Here is a 17,794-nt window from a genome sequence, read left to right on the forward strand (position 1 = left end):
ATTTGTCTTGCTTTTCTATTACATTTAAAAGAAAAATACGCACTGAAATCTGGTATTTCTGATGTCTGTTCTTGTACTCCTGCTTTCTCTTCTGCTTGCCCACCACAGCTCTGTTTATCCCAGAGCTTTTTCTTTGGGTTTTCCCTTCTTGGCTACGAGCAATCGCATGACATAAAGTCTAAAATAACGTCTGCATGGTTATACATCAGCACCTTTGCTGTCACCCCTGGGTGATCCTCAGGTGCTGTTAATAACAGAAATGGGAGCAGGGCCCCCACGAGCTGGTGCCCAGTGCCAGGACAGAGCTATTGCTCACAGGTTTTATGCAAAAGGTGGGATTTGGATTTTGGTAGTGCATATAAACGTATTAATGAGGACATGTTAAACCGTATTAACAAGGTCACTGTCCAAATGCCTCTTGAACACCGATAGCCCTGGGGCACCAACCACCTTTCTCAGCAGCCTGTGCCAGTGTCTGACCACCCCCACGGTGAAGAAATGTGTCCTAATGCCCAGTCTGAACCTCCCCTGGGGCAGCTCTGTGCCGTTCTCTCATGTCCCTGACTGCTTCCCCTCCCCAGGGAGCTGCAGAGAGCAAGGAGGTGGCCTCTTGGCCTCCTCTGCTCCAGACCAGACAACCCAAGTGTCAGGTATCGCCCCAATTACTACAAAAAGCCATTGCCAGCCAGTTCCGATCCTTCCACCAAGAGCCGTGCCCTGTGACTGGCGTTGGAATCAGACAGGATTTTTGCCCAGAAAACCCAATCTCGTGGCACATCCAGCGTGTTGCTACAGTCATAAGTTACTGGTGCACTATCCTAAAAGTTTACAGCTCTGAGAATGAATGCGTGAGAAAGTCAGGCTTCAGAGTTTAATAAGTCCATTTATTTTTATTATCTGCAATAGTACTCTCAGGCATATGTGCTCTCTCCCAGGCTGGGCTGTATTGTGGACGAGTTCATAAAATGGTTCCATATAAAAATGTAGATGGTTTATTGATTCTTCTGCCCTTTCATTAGGACTTCTCTGAGTTTTTGTGTACAGAAATCTTATTTTTAAATAAGTTTGCTGCTCTGCCACATCCTGTGGTGCCTCTCAGGCACCACGGTTTATGAAGGTACAGCAGGGATAGAAGTGACATTCGTTTCGTCTCTCTCCTTCTGGCCCAGTGGGGCTGCTGCAGGTGCCCATGCTCTTTCTTCAGTAGAGAGCAAGGAAAAAAGTTATTGTTGCTGTCGCTTGACTAGTAAATATGAACTGCTGAGACATGGTAATTTCTTGTGTGTGGGTGTGGTGTTGTAGTTTAATATGGTATTAGACCTTGACTGAATAATACACGATGAGGTCTGCGTAGTCTTAACAAAATCAGCATTTTGTTTTGACAGAAATAATGGAGTTTTTCAAAATTTTGTCTCATCCTGAAGGGAGAAGGAAAATAGAAAAAAAAAAAAAAAAAAAAAAAAAAACATTTTTTTCTTCAATCTGACATTTTGATGACCTTGAAATGTCTTTTAATGTACTTATTTGTATCGCATCAGACAACTGTGAATGAGGCTGGTAGGTCTCTGACAAATAATTTTGGAAAGTTCTATAGGATTCTGATTCATTTCTGGGGCATTGAACTGTGAAATAAAAGGGAAGTGTTGATGGGAAATGCATCCCGCCTTGGAACAAATCCAGGCTGTCATGAAGTCCTTCGGTAGAATAAAGCTCTCAGTGATGGGGACAATCCAGTGCCCAAACCTTGGAGCCTGGGCTTTGCTCTGGGCTTGCAGGAAAGGCAGGTACTGCGGGCTGAGCTTCGTTTGCAGTGTGGGCAGAGAGAAGAGTGAAGATTTGCAGTGGATTGCTTTTTGGCATCCAAGAGAGCTCAGCGAGGCTATTTTTTTATTATTTTTTTTTATTTCATTTTTTGACAGCTTTGGCACAAGAACTAAACTTTATAAAGGCATTGGCCCTGGAAAATGCCCAGCTGTAATGTTCAGAGGATTTATAATTTGTTTGGCAAGTGCACAGCCCACTGGGGTTTGTGTCAGCTTCTCTGAATTGTTTAATTTATATCCCAATTCTTGCCTGGCCCGCGATGAGACTTGCAAAGTTGCAGTTTGCCTGCGAGGTGGGCGGTCTGCGGAATGGGATAGCCCTGAGCACGTAGGTCAGGCTGTGATGGCACGTGGCTGTGCCCTGGCAGGCTGTAACATCACTTCGTAGGAATGCTTTTGGTTATTTTGCTTTCTTCTGCATGGGGTTTCAAACCCTCCTGAATGCCAGCTGCCAGTTTGTCACCACTTTATAAATCGGCTCTGTAACGGTGTGACACCACTGGGGCAGCTCCCAGGGGCCAGGAGTTTGTGCTGCCCCCGTCCTCGGAGACCTTCCAGCTCTGAGCTCATCCATCAGGCCGTGCTTCGAGCAGGAGGATGGACTGGAGACCTCCTGAGCTGCCTCCTCACCTGAATATCTCTGGGGACCTGCCCAGCTTTGGTCTACACCTCCTCTCCCTTCAAAAAGGAAAAGCAGTAAAAGAAATAGAAGCCAGTAACTGGAACACAAGTAAAAAAAAGACACGGCATCTCCAAAATAATAAATCCTTTTCTTTTAGAAATTAAAAGCATTTATAAAAATAGAGACAAAACCTGAAATCTCTCCATTGTATTTGCATTTAAATTGGAAATGTGAATGCATCTGGTCTGGTAAGTGCCAAATAATTGCTTGATATTAAAAAGTTTGGAGATGCTCTAGTAGAAGATGCTTGACAACTTAATTGTTCTGATAGCTCCTGAAAGTTAAAATTTTAAAAAAACTTTAAGCTAAAGCCATGTTGACAGAGGAAAAATAAGGTGTTGGTAAAATGCTGAGAATGTGTCTTTTTTTAACGGGACTGTACTTCAGTCTTTCTTAGTATAGGAAGTTGAGTACAGGGAACATTCAGGCAGCATAATTCAGCCAAAATTATCTTGCAGAGTCTGAAATACCTCATTTAAGAAATCTGAATTTTGGGAAGAGAGGTCAGCGTTGTTGCATTCCCTGTAAAAACTCTCTTCTGTAGTCACGCTATTTTTTAAAGTTCTCCTTATGGCCCAAACAAGGTGCCCCCTGCCTGCTCGCTCGGCAGGAATGGTTTCACCTGGAGAGAGTTCTCCTCTGTGAAAACATCAAACAGCACTCCTTGCAGCTAACGCAGGTGGGGCGAGCTCTGTGCAGAGCTTGGGAGCGATTTTATTTGATGTTAGATTTTTTTTTTTTTTTTTAATTTTGAGTGAGATGTGCAGGTCTTCTTTCTGAATCAGGAAGTTTCCCTGTCTTGCTGAGGTATGGACCCCGCAGTTCTGGGGTTGTATGGATGAACCATGAAGGTACGGGAGTTTTCCCTGCTAGAGGAAAACTCAACCAGCAGTGTGGTGCTGACCTTGGCAGACCCGACGGTCCCCCGCCAGCCAAGACTGAAGATGAATAATGGAGTACAAAATAGATGCAATTGCTGTGGAGGAAAGCTGGCAAGACTCTGAGTATTTTATTTCTAAAAATGCTGCAGGCTGGTGCTGTGCAGAAAATGCTGAAAGATCTGTCCCATCCCCCTTCCTTCCAGCCAGTTTGGAATTTCTTTAAGAGGTAAAGATGGAGTCCATGGTTAGAGACACGGTGTTGACCTAAGAGTTTTTAGGTCCAGAGAACTGGCAGAAGAAAAAGCAAAAGTTGGTAATTTCTACCATAGATATAGATATACATATGTACATATATATGCATATATTTTTTTTTTCTTTTTTCTTTTATTTTTTTTCCTGGGGGAAGTGGTTGTTTTTCTTTGCTTTGCTTTTAAGACCAGAGGGAGTGACCTTTCCTCCTGCGAGTCACTGAAATGAGCACTGATTTGGTCCCTGTGGTGGGTCTTGGAGACTGTGCAAGACCAGGCCACGTCTGCCATGAGTTATCTGAGACTCAGCTTGGGGAGAAGATGGCTCTTTGTGTGGGCTGTGGCACAGGACGGCATTCAAGATCTGCCAGAAACAAAAAGCTGGATGGAAAGAGGTGTCTGTTGCCGCACAATTATGTTTTGATTTTGTTTTAATTTTTTTTTAAGGGCAACACTGGCATTGCGGTAGCTGAATGTCAGAATAGCACAAGAAATTAGAGGTGAAGAGTGGAAAGAGGAAACAGAAGGGCTTGTGGAAATCTGAGCATATCCAGAGGGAAAAGCTCAGGCACCAAAGGCTACTGCTTGAGCAGCTCCGTTTGCCGCCGGGGTGCTGTCTAATGAGAAGTGCTCAGCGCACAGTGACAATGAGGAACTGCAGCAGGACCCGTGAACTGCAGCTTTCCTCTTCCTCATCCATTATATTTAGTCATCAGCAGATACACGAGCCTTTAACCATATATTTTAACCTTTCTTAATTGCATCTATTTTCTCCACTTGGTAATGAGGTGGTTTGTAGAAACACAGCTGTGGCTGAGGATCCCATATCTTCTGAGACAAGATTTGTTTCTTATGAGGCGGTGAGACTCCACTACAATGACTTTATACAGCTTCAGACTGTTAAACATCTCTGGCTTTTTCAGCGTCCTTTGCCCCTCTGTGGTGTAGAGGGGCACTGGAAGAGCCATGAATTGTTCATTACTGCCCCCTTTTCTGGTTTGTTAAATCTTAGGCTTGTTAGAGAGTCCTGTGGACTCTCCCTGCCAGAATTTCAGAAGCCACTGGGATGTGGTCCTGGGCAACCTGCTCTGGGTGTCCCTGACAGAGCTGCAGGATTGGACCCAGAGGTCCCTTCTAACCAAAGCCATTCTGTGGTCTTTTCTTTGTTTGTTGACCAAAGAATGGCTTTACCCAAGGTAACCCCTGGTTTTGGTTTTAGAATTGTGACATTTTAACCATACTGTACAATTCTTTATGTAACTCTGAGTTTGGACTTAAATGTTTTTCTGCTCTTATTATTCCCCCAAATCCATTAATCATATTGTCCTTGCTTTTTGGAAAATTGACTTCTTAAAGCCCCAGCTGGACACAGAGGTTTTGTCCAACAAGCTTGCAATTTCAATAACCGAAGCCTGCTAGTAAAAGTTTATATTCCTTATTGCCCAAAAGTTGTATTCTGCTCTAAACGCACAACTACCAACACACCATGAGGTCCATTTCACCAGACCAAGTTTTCCTAGCCCTGACCTGACTGCTTGCTCAAGGCCTCCATTGAAGCAAGGCATGGAGCTCGTGTTTATGTTGGCTCTTAGCTTTGTTCAACTTGAGGCGAAGCTGAGACGTTGCTTTGCATCAGGTGTAGGTGTGGCTGTGCTGGTCACAGCGGAATGGTGTGGTCTTAACAATGATTTAGTTTGCAGATGTTGTCCCCTGTTTGTTACTGGAATTTTTCATTCATGGTTACATGCTCATAACAGTGCCGAGTATGATGGATGGGGGTCGTTCATCAGAAAGAAGTGGATGTGATTTTGTACAAGACACTTCAGAGCAGGCTCTTCTGTGTACAGAATCAGCGTGCAGACTGAGCTGATGTGGCAACCTAGATAAACTTCCATTATGGAGAGCTGATATCTGCAAAGCTGATCTCAAGGAGTGTGGTTTTGGTCTTGTAGCTTAGAATTAGGCTAGAAAACCATAATTCTGAATGCTTTCCTTTTTAGGCTTTGAAGCAGGACTTGAATTTGCTTTCAAAACTTTAGTTGTTTGGGAAAAAATAAAAATAAAAATAGTGTTTTCTGTGCTCCTTGTATGCACAATAATTTCAAAATGTGACAGAATGAAGTTTAACAGGTTATACTGTGATATTCACCAGTGAGTAACAGCTTTTGGACAGTTGTTAAAATGTCTCAACTAAGCTTAGCTGTTTGATAATGCAATTTAAGACAACGTCCTGTAGAATACCAAATATCATGAAATTGTGCTGCGCATAGACAAAATGAACAGGACTCTGTGCTTCTATGGAGGTTATGGTAAGAACTTCCTTTTACTTCTATCGATTTGGTAGGGGTAGATGTGTTATTGAAGAGAGAAATATCAGAGAAAAAAATCCATGAGTCTATTTCTTCTGTGGGAATGACTTTTCATTTAGTAGAGGTTCATTTATGCTGAGCTTTCCATTTAACAGACAACCCAGAGAATACAGCCTGTACTGCAGTTTCCACGGCGTAGTCATGGTCCAGGTTCCTTTGTTTCATATCTTTGTTCATTTAATCATTCAGACACACAGATCTGAGCCCCATCCCAGTGGTGTAGATGTGGATATTGGATGATAGCTTTGACAAATATGTATCTAAGAAAGCAGCCAGAGGTATTAATATTTATTGTTCACTTGAGTTGCAAGGGAGTGTGCTCGGATGGCTCCTATCTCACAGGACAGCAGTGGTACAGCCCCCCCGGTCAGCTGCTAATTACACGGTCTCCCACCTTAAGCACGGAGCTTTTTTCACCTGACAGGGAAGATCTGTGGATTAGTCCGAGTTTGTGATTTGGAATTGGTTATTTGTATTGTAATACAACAAAGCTCAGGTCATGGAAACATTGCATCAGAGAAATATCGTAGGTTGAAATGTGCCATTTTCTCAGCTGCTTGGGGTCTGAAACAGATTATTTCTGGGGAGAATAAATAACTCAGAATTACTGCAGGAAAACATCACTTAATTTACTACTATGCATCGGTGTCTGCCTTTAACCACAGCGAGTCAAATTACTTTGCTTTTCCTTGTTTCTCAGCAGTAAGATACCTATAGTTTTATAAAGATCATGCATTAATGGTGAAATCAACCAATCCAGGTGCTTACACCATTCATATTAAACACATTAATTCTGTCCTTTGACCTGTATTTACCCAAGTACTGTTATCTGCTCATTGCCAGCCTTCTGTGTTACAAAGCCATTGCCTTAAAGTTAGGCAAGTGCAGGTAACCGTGTCTGTCACTGCCACGGCTCTATTCAAAATCCGACTGAGTTGCTCCTTGAAGGGAAGGAAGTGGAGTTTCTATTTTCCTCTGCAAAATCTGGGAACAAGCAGAGACTGAATATATGAGCACTAGCGTGCAATGAGAAAAGTTGGCGTCTCAAGATGCCTTGACAGATTAGGGAAAAGGTTTAGGTTTACGAATGCATTTCACAAGTCTTTTAGGGACTATCTAAAATCTTTGTCGTAAGGTTGTGAATCTTTTGAATTGCAGTCATATGAAAGCAGGATTGCTTTTCCCATCTGTAAGGCTCTAAGGAGATGAGGAGCCCGGTGTGATTGAAGGAAGAGCTGGCGATAAGGGTTGGCTTTCTTTACCCGCTGTCTGCCTCATATCTTTCTTTCAAGGACCAATGAATCATCCCAGTAATCATCTTTTGGTACAAAGATCACAGCAGTAACTTGTAGAGTTACATCTCAGTCTTTTTAAGCAAACAGCCAGTGTCTGGATTAACAGACTGGAGTTTCTAGAGAATGAAGCTGGGTTTGCAGCTCGCTTTCCAAACAAGCTGTTCCCTTGGTGCTTTCTGTGTCTTTCTCTCCTTTGCGGGGAAGCAGAAAATGAGGCAAAAGGCTTAATCCAGCACACAGAGGAGCCATGGAAGTGGCCATCAGTCACAGTAGTGAGCTTTGGATCAGACCTTTGGCCTTTTTCTCACTGGCCTTAAAAATAAAGTGAAGAATCTTTCCAAGTAGCACAATCTATTTTTGTGCATGTGAGAGGGAAACATCCCAGGGTCAGTAACATCTGAGCACAGGAGAGGATTGCCGTGTTGCCTGACCCAGAGGATGCAGCTGAAATGTGGAACCCTGAGCAGTTTCAGAGGATCTCAGCAGTGACTTGGATCTGGAGGTGCAGGTATCAGCATTTGTTTGAAAAAATGCCAGCTCTGGGTGCTCAGAAACAAGTGGTGTACTGAGTACTGGGTTCAGTAAACCTCCAAATGGTGCTTCAAGACCCGTGCAGGTCCTCACGTCTGCTTGACACGTTATCAGGAGACATTCCCATCTTGTTCACTAGGAAGAGTTTAAACCAAAAATTTCTTGCCAGCCTTAACAAAACATGGAGGGGAACAACGAGAATTAGTCAAAGCCACTTCTGGTTGGTGAAATTGAACCTCATGTGGAACCCAACTGCTCAGTCAAGGTTAAAATCAGTGATTTGCACCATTCTGCTGCTTAATGTTGCTGCACGCGGGCTGCACACAGACACAAACAGCAGCAAGCACAAAGCTGAGCCTTCCCCAATGCCCTGTGTCAGCCTGGGAAGCAGTCAGTGGCCACCAGCACTCTGTCAAAGCCTGCAAGTAGCGCAGCAGCTAATGTATTCAATTACGGTGTTTGATGCTGTGCACATATCATGAAATGTGCATTTGCAAGATAGGAACGTTTTGATGGATTAAAGGAGCATCTTGGGTTGATCGGGGTGGGGGTGGGAATACGGCTTAACCTGATGAATGCAAATAGGCCTGGGTTGAGATACTGAAATGAATTTTATTACTTTGAAATGTAATTAATGAGGGAGGGCAAAGACAGTGAAGAGTTTTGTGAAGAGTTTGAGGATGAAAATTGTTTCATCTTTGTTTATTTGATCACATCATAGTTCTTTGGGGCCTCTTTGGAGAAAGACTGGCACTTTCCTGGGCACGTTCTGAGCCTCAAAGTGGAGTCACAGACCTATTTGCACATTAGCTGATATTTTCTAGCCCTGTGTGTTGATTATGTTATGAAATCTCTGCCGGGATGCAGCTGTAGTTAGCGTGCCTGCAGCATCACCTCCCATATTTTGCTGGTTAACCTTCTATCTCTTATTCATATATCTAACCCCATATTTGTGACTGAAACCTTCCAGCAATGCTTCAAACATAACTGAGAATGCGGTGAAAAACTGGAGTCCAAGCCCACTGTATGTTTTAATGTAGTAGATATTATGTAGGGAGACGCCTGCAAATTACAGTCCAAGAACCTACACAGGAGGAAGATCCAAACCTGTTCATTGACTAAGAATGCAAACCCTGGTGGAGAATACAAACAGAAATATGTTTTCTCTTACCTTCTGGGCTTGTACCAGGCTCAGCTCAGGTGTTCCCAAGAGGTCAGTACACGATGCACAACAGAAATCGATGAGCTCTCAAGTCTTTTTGGAAACCACATTCAGCTGGTGCAGATCTAAGGCTCCATAGCGTCCATCTGGAAGAAGCAGCTTTGGATTCCCAGGACTGCTGAAGGTGCAGTGACTCTGGAGAGGTCTGATAGCTCTGTGGCCTTTTTCTGAGGTCAACACTGTTTGCTCTGGACCTGAGGGTCTGGGGGAGGGAGGTTTGGCATTACTGGGAGGCTGTAGCAGTGCTGCACCTCATGGTGCTTCCCATCGTGGAAAATGAACAGGCACCTGCACTCGGCTTCCTGGTGACAGCTTCCAGATATGGATGGTGAATTCCACATGCTTTGATGGCACGTCAGAAATTCCAGGATGCACAGGTTAATTGTGGAGATCACTATGTTTATTCTGGTGACAAGTGAAATTAGGGATTTACGGATCTGGTTTGTTAAATGATGCTGCTTAACTCTGTACAGAAGCTCCATTGTAAAGTCAGATTTTCTGCTGATTTTATTGGCACCAGAAGAAAATGCTGATAGCTGTGCAGGTTGTCAAGTCTTGGAAGATGTGGCTAGAAAAGCAGTGCCCTGACTTTGAGCTACAGGCAGCGTTACACAGTTGGATTGTTTGATGTGAGGAGCTCTTGGCTGTTCCTGATGAGTGTAGGGTGCATGTTGATGTGGCTTATGAGACTTTTTCCTCCAGTTCATAATTTCTAGAAATTTCCTCAACTTTTTCCATGCAGTACACTGACTCATGGCCTTCCTCTAAACTCCTTGTATTTAGATGTACAATAAAATATCCAGGTTAGGTATGTGCTCTGCAGCAGTTCTGTGCTGTTTAGAGTTTGCTGTAACAAAGGGTCGATGAGTGTTAATATGACTCCTATTAGCCCTTGCTGATCCTTTACAGGAAGGAGAAACTGCTGCAAGGAGTGCATGAGCACTCAAAGAAAACAAGAAAAATCAGAAATAAAAATAGTTTGTTGAAGTTATTATCAAATGTTTCTCGTTGAAATGTGCTGTTCATCATGCTTAATATGAGTTCTTTTTTCTTGTCTGCAAACCATTTGCATAATATATTTGCTGAATGTTGTGGATGTAAGCAGTCTTTGTTCTTCTGTTCTCAAACAAAGAAGTTCAGTTTGTGTTCCAAAGTTATTTACCGTGACAGTTTCGAACTGTCAGACAATGTGTGCTTCCTCCTCTTGAATCAAAGTGTGTTAGTTGTCCAAGCCTGGGGAACTAGCTACAGCTTTTTAAAGGCAGTGAGAGATGCAGAGTAAAGGCTACTGCATTTTCGTGCAAATTCAGTTTTGATACAATTTGTGAAATTTTCAAACTTCACAAATTCTCAAAAGCACTTCAACCTCTTGGGGTTTTGAATGCATGGTTGTTAGTCCGACGGGTTTCATGCCATACCTGCTCATCACAGCATAGAAGTCTCTTCGTTCTCTGATTAAGGGAGCCAGCTTCCTCAACAGAAGTTTCTCACATCACGTGCAAGAGGGTGTCCACAGGTAGCCAGATGCTGTGCTGTTTTCCCTGCATTGAACAAAACAAGCCAAGCAAACAGAAAAGAAACCACAACTAATTAATTAACTGTTAATTCCTTTCAAAGCTGTGGAAGTGCTAATTCAGCAAGGCATCTGTAAGCTCCAAAGAGTTGTTCTGTTCAAGGAGCTACTGAGCTAACAAAATTGGTTCTGAATTAGCGTTTTCACCACTTGCAGAGATGGAAGGAGCCAACACACCAGACTCTCTTCGCATGCTTGGTGCCTTGTACATCTGTTTGCATTTGGTGCTGTTACGCTTCCTGCACGCAGCACGTGCAAACCATGTATTACCCAAAGTATGGGATCCAGACACGGAAATTTTCAGCTCGTAGCCTTCACCATTTGTAACAACACCACACTTCATTGGCTCTAAGTGGGTAAATACAGGCGAGTGCTGCTGGTATGTCCTGATCTCAGTCAAATGCTTCTCACCCGGGGTGCTTGCTGTCCATGGGAGGGCAGAGAGAGCAGGAGAGGAAAGCAGGGCAACCTGGAAAACTTTTCAATAGACCATGAAGTCAGCACAATGAGAAGCAATGTTGGATTTAGGCATTTGTCTTCCAGTACTTGCATTCCACCTGGATATTTGCTTGTAACATTTCTAGCTGTTATTTTCCTTGTGGGGCTTCGTAGTTGGAGATAGCGTATCAACATATACGTAACACCATATACGTGCATCCATACTGAAGCACACATATATAGGGGGCATAGGGGTCTTGGGATTATATAAGTAGCATTTTGTAACCAGTGCATCAATACGTGTGTATTTGAAGAACTTAATGGCTAACTCTGAGGCACTCCTCCAAAAATAACTATTGAACCAACTCTGCTTTATTGCAACAATTTGCTGGTGTAAATGGTGATAGTTCTTGATAGCTTTATAAGCATTAAAAGAGTGACAAGAAAAATAAATAAGTGAGTAGCAGAATTATTTTGCTCCTGAGTAGTAAATTGATGAGGGAATGCTAGTTGAAGATGCTCATCTTGCCAGGACGATAGCAGGGAATAGTGTTTCCCCGGGGAGGCTGTGCCCTAGGTTGGCATGGGGTCCTTCTGAGCGCTGAACCTGCCTCTGAGATGGCCTCAGGAACCCTGCCTGCCTTGGGGCTCCAAGCTGAAATGCTGAGACTGCCTCATTTCTGCTTTATGTGGGTTAGAGAATTAATTACATTCGTATTGCCAGCTTGAAGAACCATGGAAATAGAGATCCTTGTAAGTGGTGAGGATGTTCTCTGAGTTGCACGTGCAGCCTTCAGCCTCAGGTTGCTGTGGCAAGTACGGGATGGGCTCTTCTGTTCTCATGAAACTCAGCCTGAGAAGTACACCCGCAGTACTCACCATGGGCTCTCCCCTGAAGTTACATCTCAGAATAGCATCCTTGTGCCACTGACTGTCAGCTAGGACCTCAAGATGTACTCTCAGCCCTGTCACCTTTTGGAGCCAGCAGCAGTTTCCTCACCTGAACCAGCTGGTGTGGGCAGCAGCCCTGTGCTGTGCTGGGGTACGGCAGCCTCTGCCCCTGGGCAGCTGCAGGAACAGAAGGAGCCCTCCAGGCTGCCCTGGGGGATGGCACGGCTGTGAGCCAGGGCAGGCGGTAACCTTGGGCATGTGCTCACCTCTTCCCGTTTAACCAGCTGGCACAAAGCTGTTTTGCATGGTCATGTTTGTTTCCAGATAGATTGGGGATGCTGCTGCTGGTTGCATTAGCGATGTCAGATGGATATCTCTATTTTCTCTGTGCTCTCATACCACAGGGGTGAGGAAGGGCTTATAAAGACATCCAGAGATGGATAACAAAGATTCATGAATTATTTCAAGTCCCAATTTTTCATTTTGGAAATGACAAATATCTTAGCATTGTACATTCTCTGATGATAAAAAAACAAACAAACAAACAAACAAAAACAACCATGTGCTGAGTGTGTGCATGGGAAGCCTTAGTGACTTCCTAACCATCATATGTAGGTATAAAGTGACTCAGGAACATATGTCTTTGCAAAGTCTGAAGGTGCAAAATTGGTGCTTTATTAGACTAAACTGCTGTGATTTTATTTTATTTTTATTTTTTTGGTATATTTCAGCCTTAAAAAAAGGACGTTTTTGGATCACCCCTGACCCATACCATAAAGATGACAATATCCAGATTGGGCGAGAGGTGAAAATCTCCTGCCAGGTGGAAGCCGTCCCTTCGGAAGAGCTGACGTTCAGCTGGTTCAAAAACGGACGCCCCTTGCGAAGCTCCGAACGGATGGTCATCACACAGACTGACCCTGACGTGTCGCCTGGCACCACAAACCTGGACATCATTGACTTGAAATTCACGGACTTTGGGACATACACGTGTGTGGCGTCTCTGAAAGGAGGTGGCATATCGGATATCAGCATTGATGTCAACATCTCCAGCAGTACGGGTAAGGAGGTGTTCTCTGATTTTGGTTTTACGTCTGTATAGCCAAGGCATGACTTTGCTTGACTCATGGGAGAAAGAGGTGGATATGCAGAGCACTTCTTGCCATGGGGATATCCTAGCAGGACCTAGATCAGGGGTTGAGTTCCTGTGATTAAAGAACAGAAACCGAGTAAGTGGCGTGCCATGCTCTCTCCCAAGAACACGCTAAGGTCCAATTTGCTCAGATATGCCTGCTCTTATTGTCAGAAAAATTATTGCTTCTAAAAAGGGACTTTGGCCTTTATTTTGGACTTTCAGGCATCCGGAGTCATGAAAAAATAGCTGGTAGGAAATTACAGGGAGAAGTAGGAGGGTGTTATGTTAACCAGGCTGAATCCATCCAGCTGCTCCCATCGAACAGCGAGTGCCAACAGAGGAAGGAGCTCTCTTTTTTCTTAAAGATTACGCATTGCTTGGTGGTGAATCATGCTACTCCCAACAGGGAAAAAGTTTAAGATATCTATTATGCATATTTCCAGATCAGTGACTGAAACATCTCTCTCTTGGATGAGCTAAAACCGTGGCTATTACCTTGGCTGATAATAAATGTCTTGTTGTGGCTATCGAGTAGGAGTATGTAACACAACACGGGTGGTCTGCTTTTCTTTATCACTTTGCTAATAGTTGGTTTGTAACCAATATATTTCTAAGACCCTCCCAGAGTTGAATTTAATTACTGTGGTAGTCCATGTTAAAATAATAAAATGAAAACCATTCTGAAAGCTGATTTTTTTCCTGCCAAAATTAATTATAATCAAAAATAAGGGTTGCTGGTTGATTTCTACAGGGAAAAACAACCAAGAAACTTCTGTTTTCAGAACACTATTTTATGTTAAAGCACAGAGGCAGAGTGTTAGCATTACAGCTGGTATCCATCCTGTCTTTTATGTAAAGCATTGCTGTGCTTTTCTTCAGATTATGCATGTTATTCACTGGGGTAAGGCATGTGTCGTGTGCTGTTTAGAAGTGAGACAACAAAGAATACATTGAAAACATTTTTATAGCATGGAAAGAAAATGTTTAATAGACATCTTTTGACCCCTTTTTACCAAACACATTCAAGTGTGTGCTTTCTGCTTTCTCAGAGAGATTAATTGCATTCTATTGCATCAAACAGTATATCCACGTTTCTATTTTCCAACTCTTACAACATCAGTTATGCTTGACAAGTACATATCATGTCTAAACAATCTCTCTTACAACTGTCATGATAAATTATTGTTTAGATTTTAATACTTGAACCTGCCGTCCATCCTCAGTAAGATACTGCTGCTGGTAGGAGAAGCGTTTTGCTTGCTGGCATTACGTTTCAGTGAAGAGCTGGAACTGCAGTGTGCAGGGTTTCCTCAGGCCCACTGAAGGTGTATAATTGCAAGCTGGCCTCATTTGGTTTTGAGCAGAAAGCTTGAAAGACTGCGTTTACCCTGTTTCTTCTCAGCTGACCTGTAGTTTACAAGTGTTTTGTGTGCACAGCTTTTTCAATGGCATGTGTGATTGTGGTCCTTCAACGTGGCAAATACGTGCAGTCCAAAACTATGCTATGGAGATTTAATTTGGCTCATACCCATCTCGTGCCTGGTGATCACATCTCCAAGTAAGCATAAAACTTGTGTGTATGTGCAAGCTCAGAGGTGCTCCTCCAAATGGTGACCCTGTGGATCCTTGTGGCAGAGCAAGAGCTGCAAGGGGTGTGTGGTCACAGGTCCTGCTCCATCACCACGTTGCTTCTGACAAGTGTCTGGGAGGTTCTCATCAAGAATATTGCATACGATATGGAGCTGAGATAGGTTGACCTGTGATCGAGTTGGGGAACACTGAAGCAAAATGGATGTAGGTAGGTCCATGGGACTGGATAGGAGGTATCTAAGGGAGCTGAGTAGTGTCCCTTCAGGGCCACTTGATCATCTTTGAGAAGTCATGGTGACTTAAAGACATCCGACAAAAACTGGAAACATGCACATTTTGCATGTTTTGGCCTGCCTTCACTAAGGCAAGACGGAGACCCAGGGAAGCACAGGGCGGTCATCCTCAGGGAGCATGTTCTAGAAAGCATGCCCATCTGCACGGAGAGACAGCAGGGAACTGGAAGCAGGCAGCATGGCTTACCACAGGCAAGTTGTGCCTCACCCAGCCTGGGTGCCTGCTGTGATGAACAGCCTGAGTCTGTGGGCAAGGGAGTGGGGGGAAAGCTGCCTGGGTGTTAGCAAGACCTTTAAAGCAGATTTTGTAGGATCCTTGTAGCTGAACTGGTAAAGTCTGGTTTAGAGAAGTAGAATCATAGGTGGACTGGGCTGCAAGATGGATTTGCAAAATAAGATGCAAAGAGTTGTGGTCATGGATGCAGAGCCCAGTTTGGCATGCATGTAAGTGAGCAAGCAGTCAGTGTTTACACAGCACATCTCTGATGTATTTCCCACCCTGAAATATAATGCAAACATATTCAAACCTCAAGAGACAGGAGGAAAAATCATTTAATTTAGCTAGTTATTATTTTGTTATTTGTTGTTTATTTTGGATGTGTCTTATTTTTCAGAGATCCTTGAATATTTTGCTTCTTCTTGCAAAAAAAGAATTATAAGTATAAATCAGAAGTATTTATTCTTACTGCTCGATGACTCCTCAAATGTTCTTGCCAAGTTTGGTGGACTTTTAATTGACTTCCCAGCAGCTGTGCTGGAGCAGAGCAGGGAGTTGGGTGAGATCTGGGAAGGGCTGTGCCCGCTGCAGGGCTCCAGGCTGCCTGGTGGAGGAGCAGCTCTGGGGGTCCCAGTAGGCAGTGAGTGGGATGTGAGCAGCACTTCTCCCTGCCAGCCATGGAGGCCAGTGGATACTAGGTCCAGTTTGGGGCCCTCAGTATCAGAAAGGCTTCATTCAACTGGAATGAGTCAACCGGAGGGTTATTAACACATATCTTGTTATCAGGTAAAGAAGTGAGTAGCAAAGAGAGGTTTGTTGTAGGGTAGGTGCCGAGTTTGCCTGATGGACAGCGACTGCATGCAAACTGCTGCTGCTTCACAGGGCGCAGTGGGCAGCTATGTTTGTGCAGCCAATGCATTCCCCATCTGGCAGAAAGGAACCGCTGTGTTATCTGTGCTTGCTGGGGATTCTTGGGGGAAATTGATGGGATTTATTGGAAACATCCGTTAGGTGACGGTACCTGTAAGCCCTTCAAAGTTTCCGTAGGCAGTGATGGATTATGGCAGCTCTTACACGCGCTGTCCCGTAACACTCGAGAAAATCAGAAAGGGGGGAAAAATAGCATTTGGAGTTTGCCTTGTTTAGCATCTTAAAAGATATTCTGCCTATCCATGTGACTTCATTACCTGATTAAGTGGAAGCTGAAATAGTTTCAGTGTGCATTTGAAGGTCATTACTGATTCATCAGGAATCGTTACTGCTGTGGTAATTATGAACATAAGGCCTAAGCACAAACACATTTTCCAAATGCCAGAACTTGCATGGATGTTCTGAGTGCTGTGCTGTGTGTCTGCTTTCTAGTCTCACAAAGAGCCCTCTCTTCCTGACATCCACGAGTTCCTCCTGGAGCCACGAAGTCGGGCAGGGGAGGCTGCGTCACCCCCTGAGCAAGGAAGGAGGGAGGCAGCTGGGTCCCCTCCGCCTCCAGCAGTTTGCCAAGGGACGTTTGGCCATCCAAAGGAGCTGTCAGCTTCTTGGTATGCTTGGTGTTACCCTTCTTTTAGCAGGTTTTCCCCTCTGATATTTTGTACTTTCAGCAGGAAAGGCATATGAGTGCCTCGTATAAGTGGACCTGAAGTAATCCCCTAACAGTCTCCCAACTGCATCTCTGTAAAGTAGGTCACTGAATAGTGGAAATGAAGACTCAAATGTTGTATCTTTCCCTGTAAAAGCCCTGTCATCCATAAAACCAACCCAGGGCAAATGCTACTGAGAGGCAGAACGGCTCTTCTGTGTGTGCATGTCATGGGAATCTAAGGGCTGTTAGTACAGCAACAAAAACAACAACAACAACAACAACAACAACAACAACAAAACACACATAAAATGGTCTCGTGGTAACCAAAAAACGGGTGGATCAGAAAAGCATGTTAGTCTTTGTATGTGATCTTTTTCTCTGCCTTAAATATCGTATTCAAAGAAGGAAAAATAAGGCTTTAGGTCACGTACAGTGTGCTGTGTTCAGTGCGGGCTTGTACTCTGTCTTCATCCCCCTAAATTCAGTATCAGTACAGTAAGAGATGTAACATCTGTCACTTCTGGCTTATTCTCTTCTCATCATCCCCCTGGAGGCAGCATTGTGCAGTGAAGTGAGTTGTTCTTTCAGGGGGGTTATTTTACTTTATTCAAGGCTACGCTGTTCAGCACTGCTGTTAGATGGGCTGGATGGAGGAAATGGCTGATGCTTTTAGGCAGCAGGTAGCGGTGACCTTTCTCTTCCTAAGAGAATTCTTTCTGCTGTTCCAATCCTACCCAGCGTGGGGACGATTAGATATTCGACGTGGTAAATCTGTCATCCCAATTCTTCGTCCCTGGGTGAACGTGAAGATGTGCAGAGTGTGTACCACCCCGGGTAGTCGTGCCAAGAGACTGATTTTGTTTTGCATAAGTGCTTCCAGATAGGCAGAGTAATTCCTGAAGAACTGCTGTACATGAGGCCGTGCATCTGCCCTGCAGCGTGGTGACTGGGGCTTCCCTGGTAAACTAATCAGCTATTAAATAATGATTAATTAAGTGTCCAGGCTGATGTATTAGAACATGTGGCC

The 17,794-nt window shown here is 44.0% G+C and overlaps 1 protein-coding gene across 5 annotated transcripts in view; it reads left to right on the plus strand.

Moving 5' to 3' along the window:
• Positions 1 to 17,794, plus strand: part of MDGA2 (MAM domain containing glycosylphosphatidylinositol anchor 2) — a 328,803-nt gene that overhangs the window by 185,802 nt on the left and 125,207 nt on the right. For all 5 annotated transcript variants that reach the window (XM_084522442.1, XM_084522443.1, XM_084522444.1 and 2 more), the window contains one exon: positions 12,685 to 13,014. In XM_084522442.1, the coding sequence (XP_084378568.1) occupies positions 12,685 to 13,014 (330 nt within the window). The remainder of the gene's footprint in view (positions 1 to 12,684; positions 13,015 to 17,794) is intronic.

Source organism: Aythya ferina, assembly GCF_964211825.1.
Source record: "Aythya ferina genome assembly, chromosome: 5".
Classification (NCBI taxonomy): Eukaryota; Metazoa; Chordata; class Aves; order Anseriformes; family Anatidae; genus Aythya; species Aythya ferina.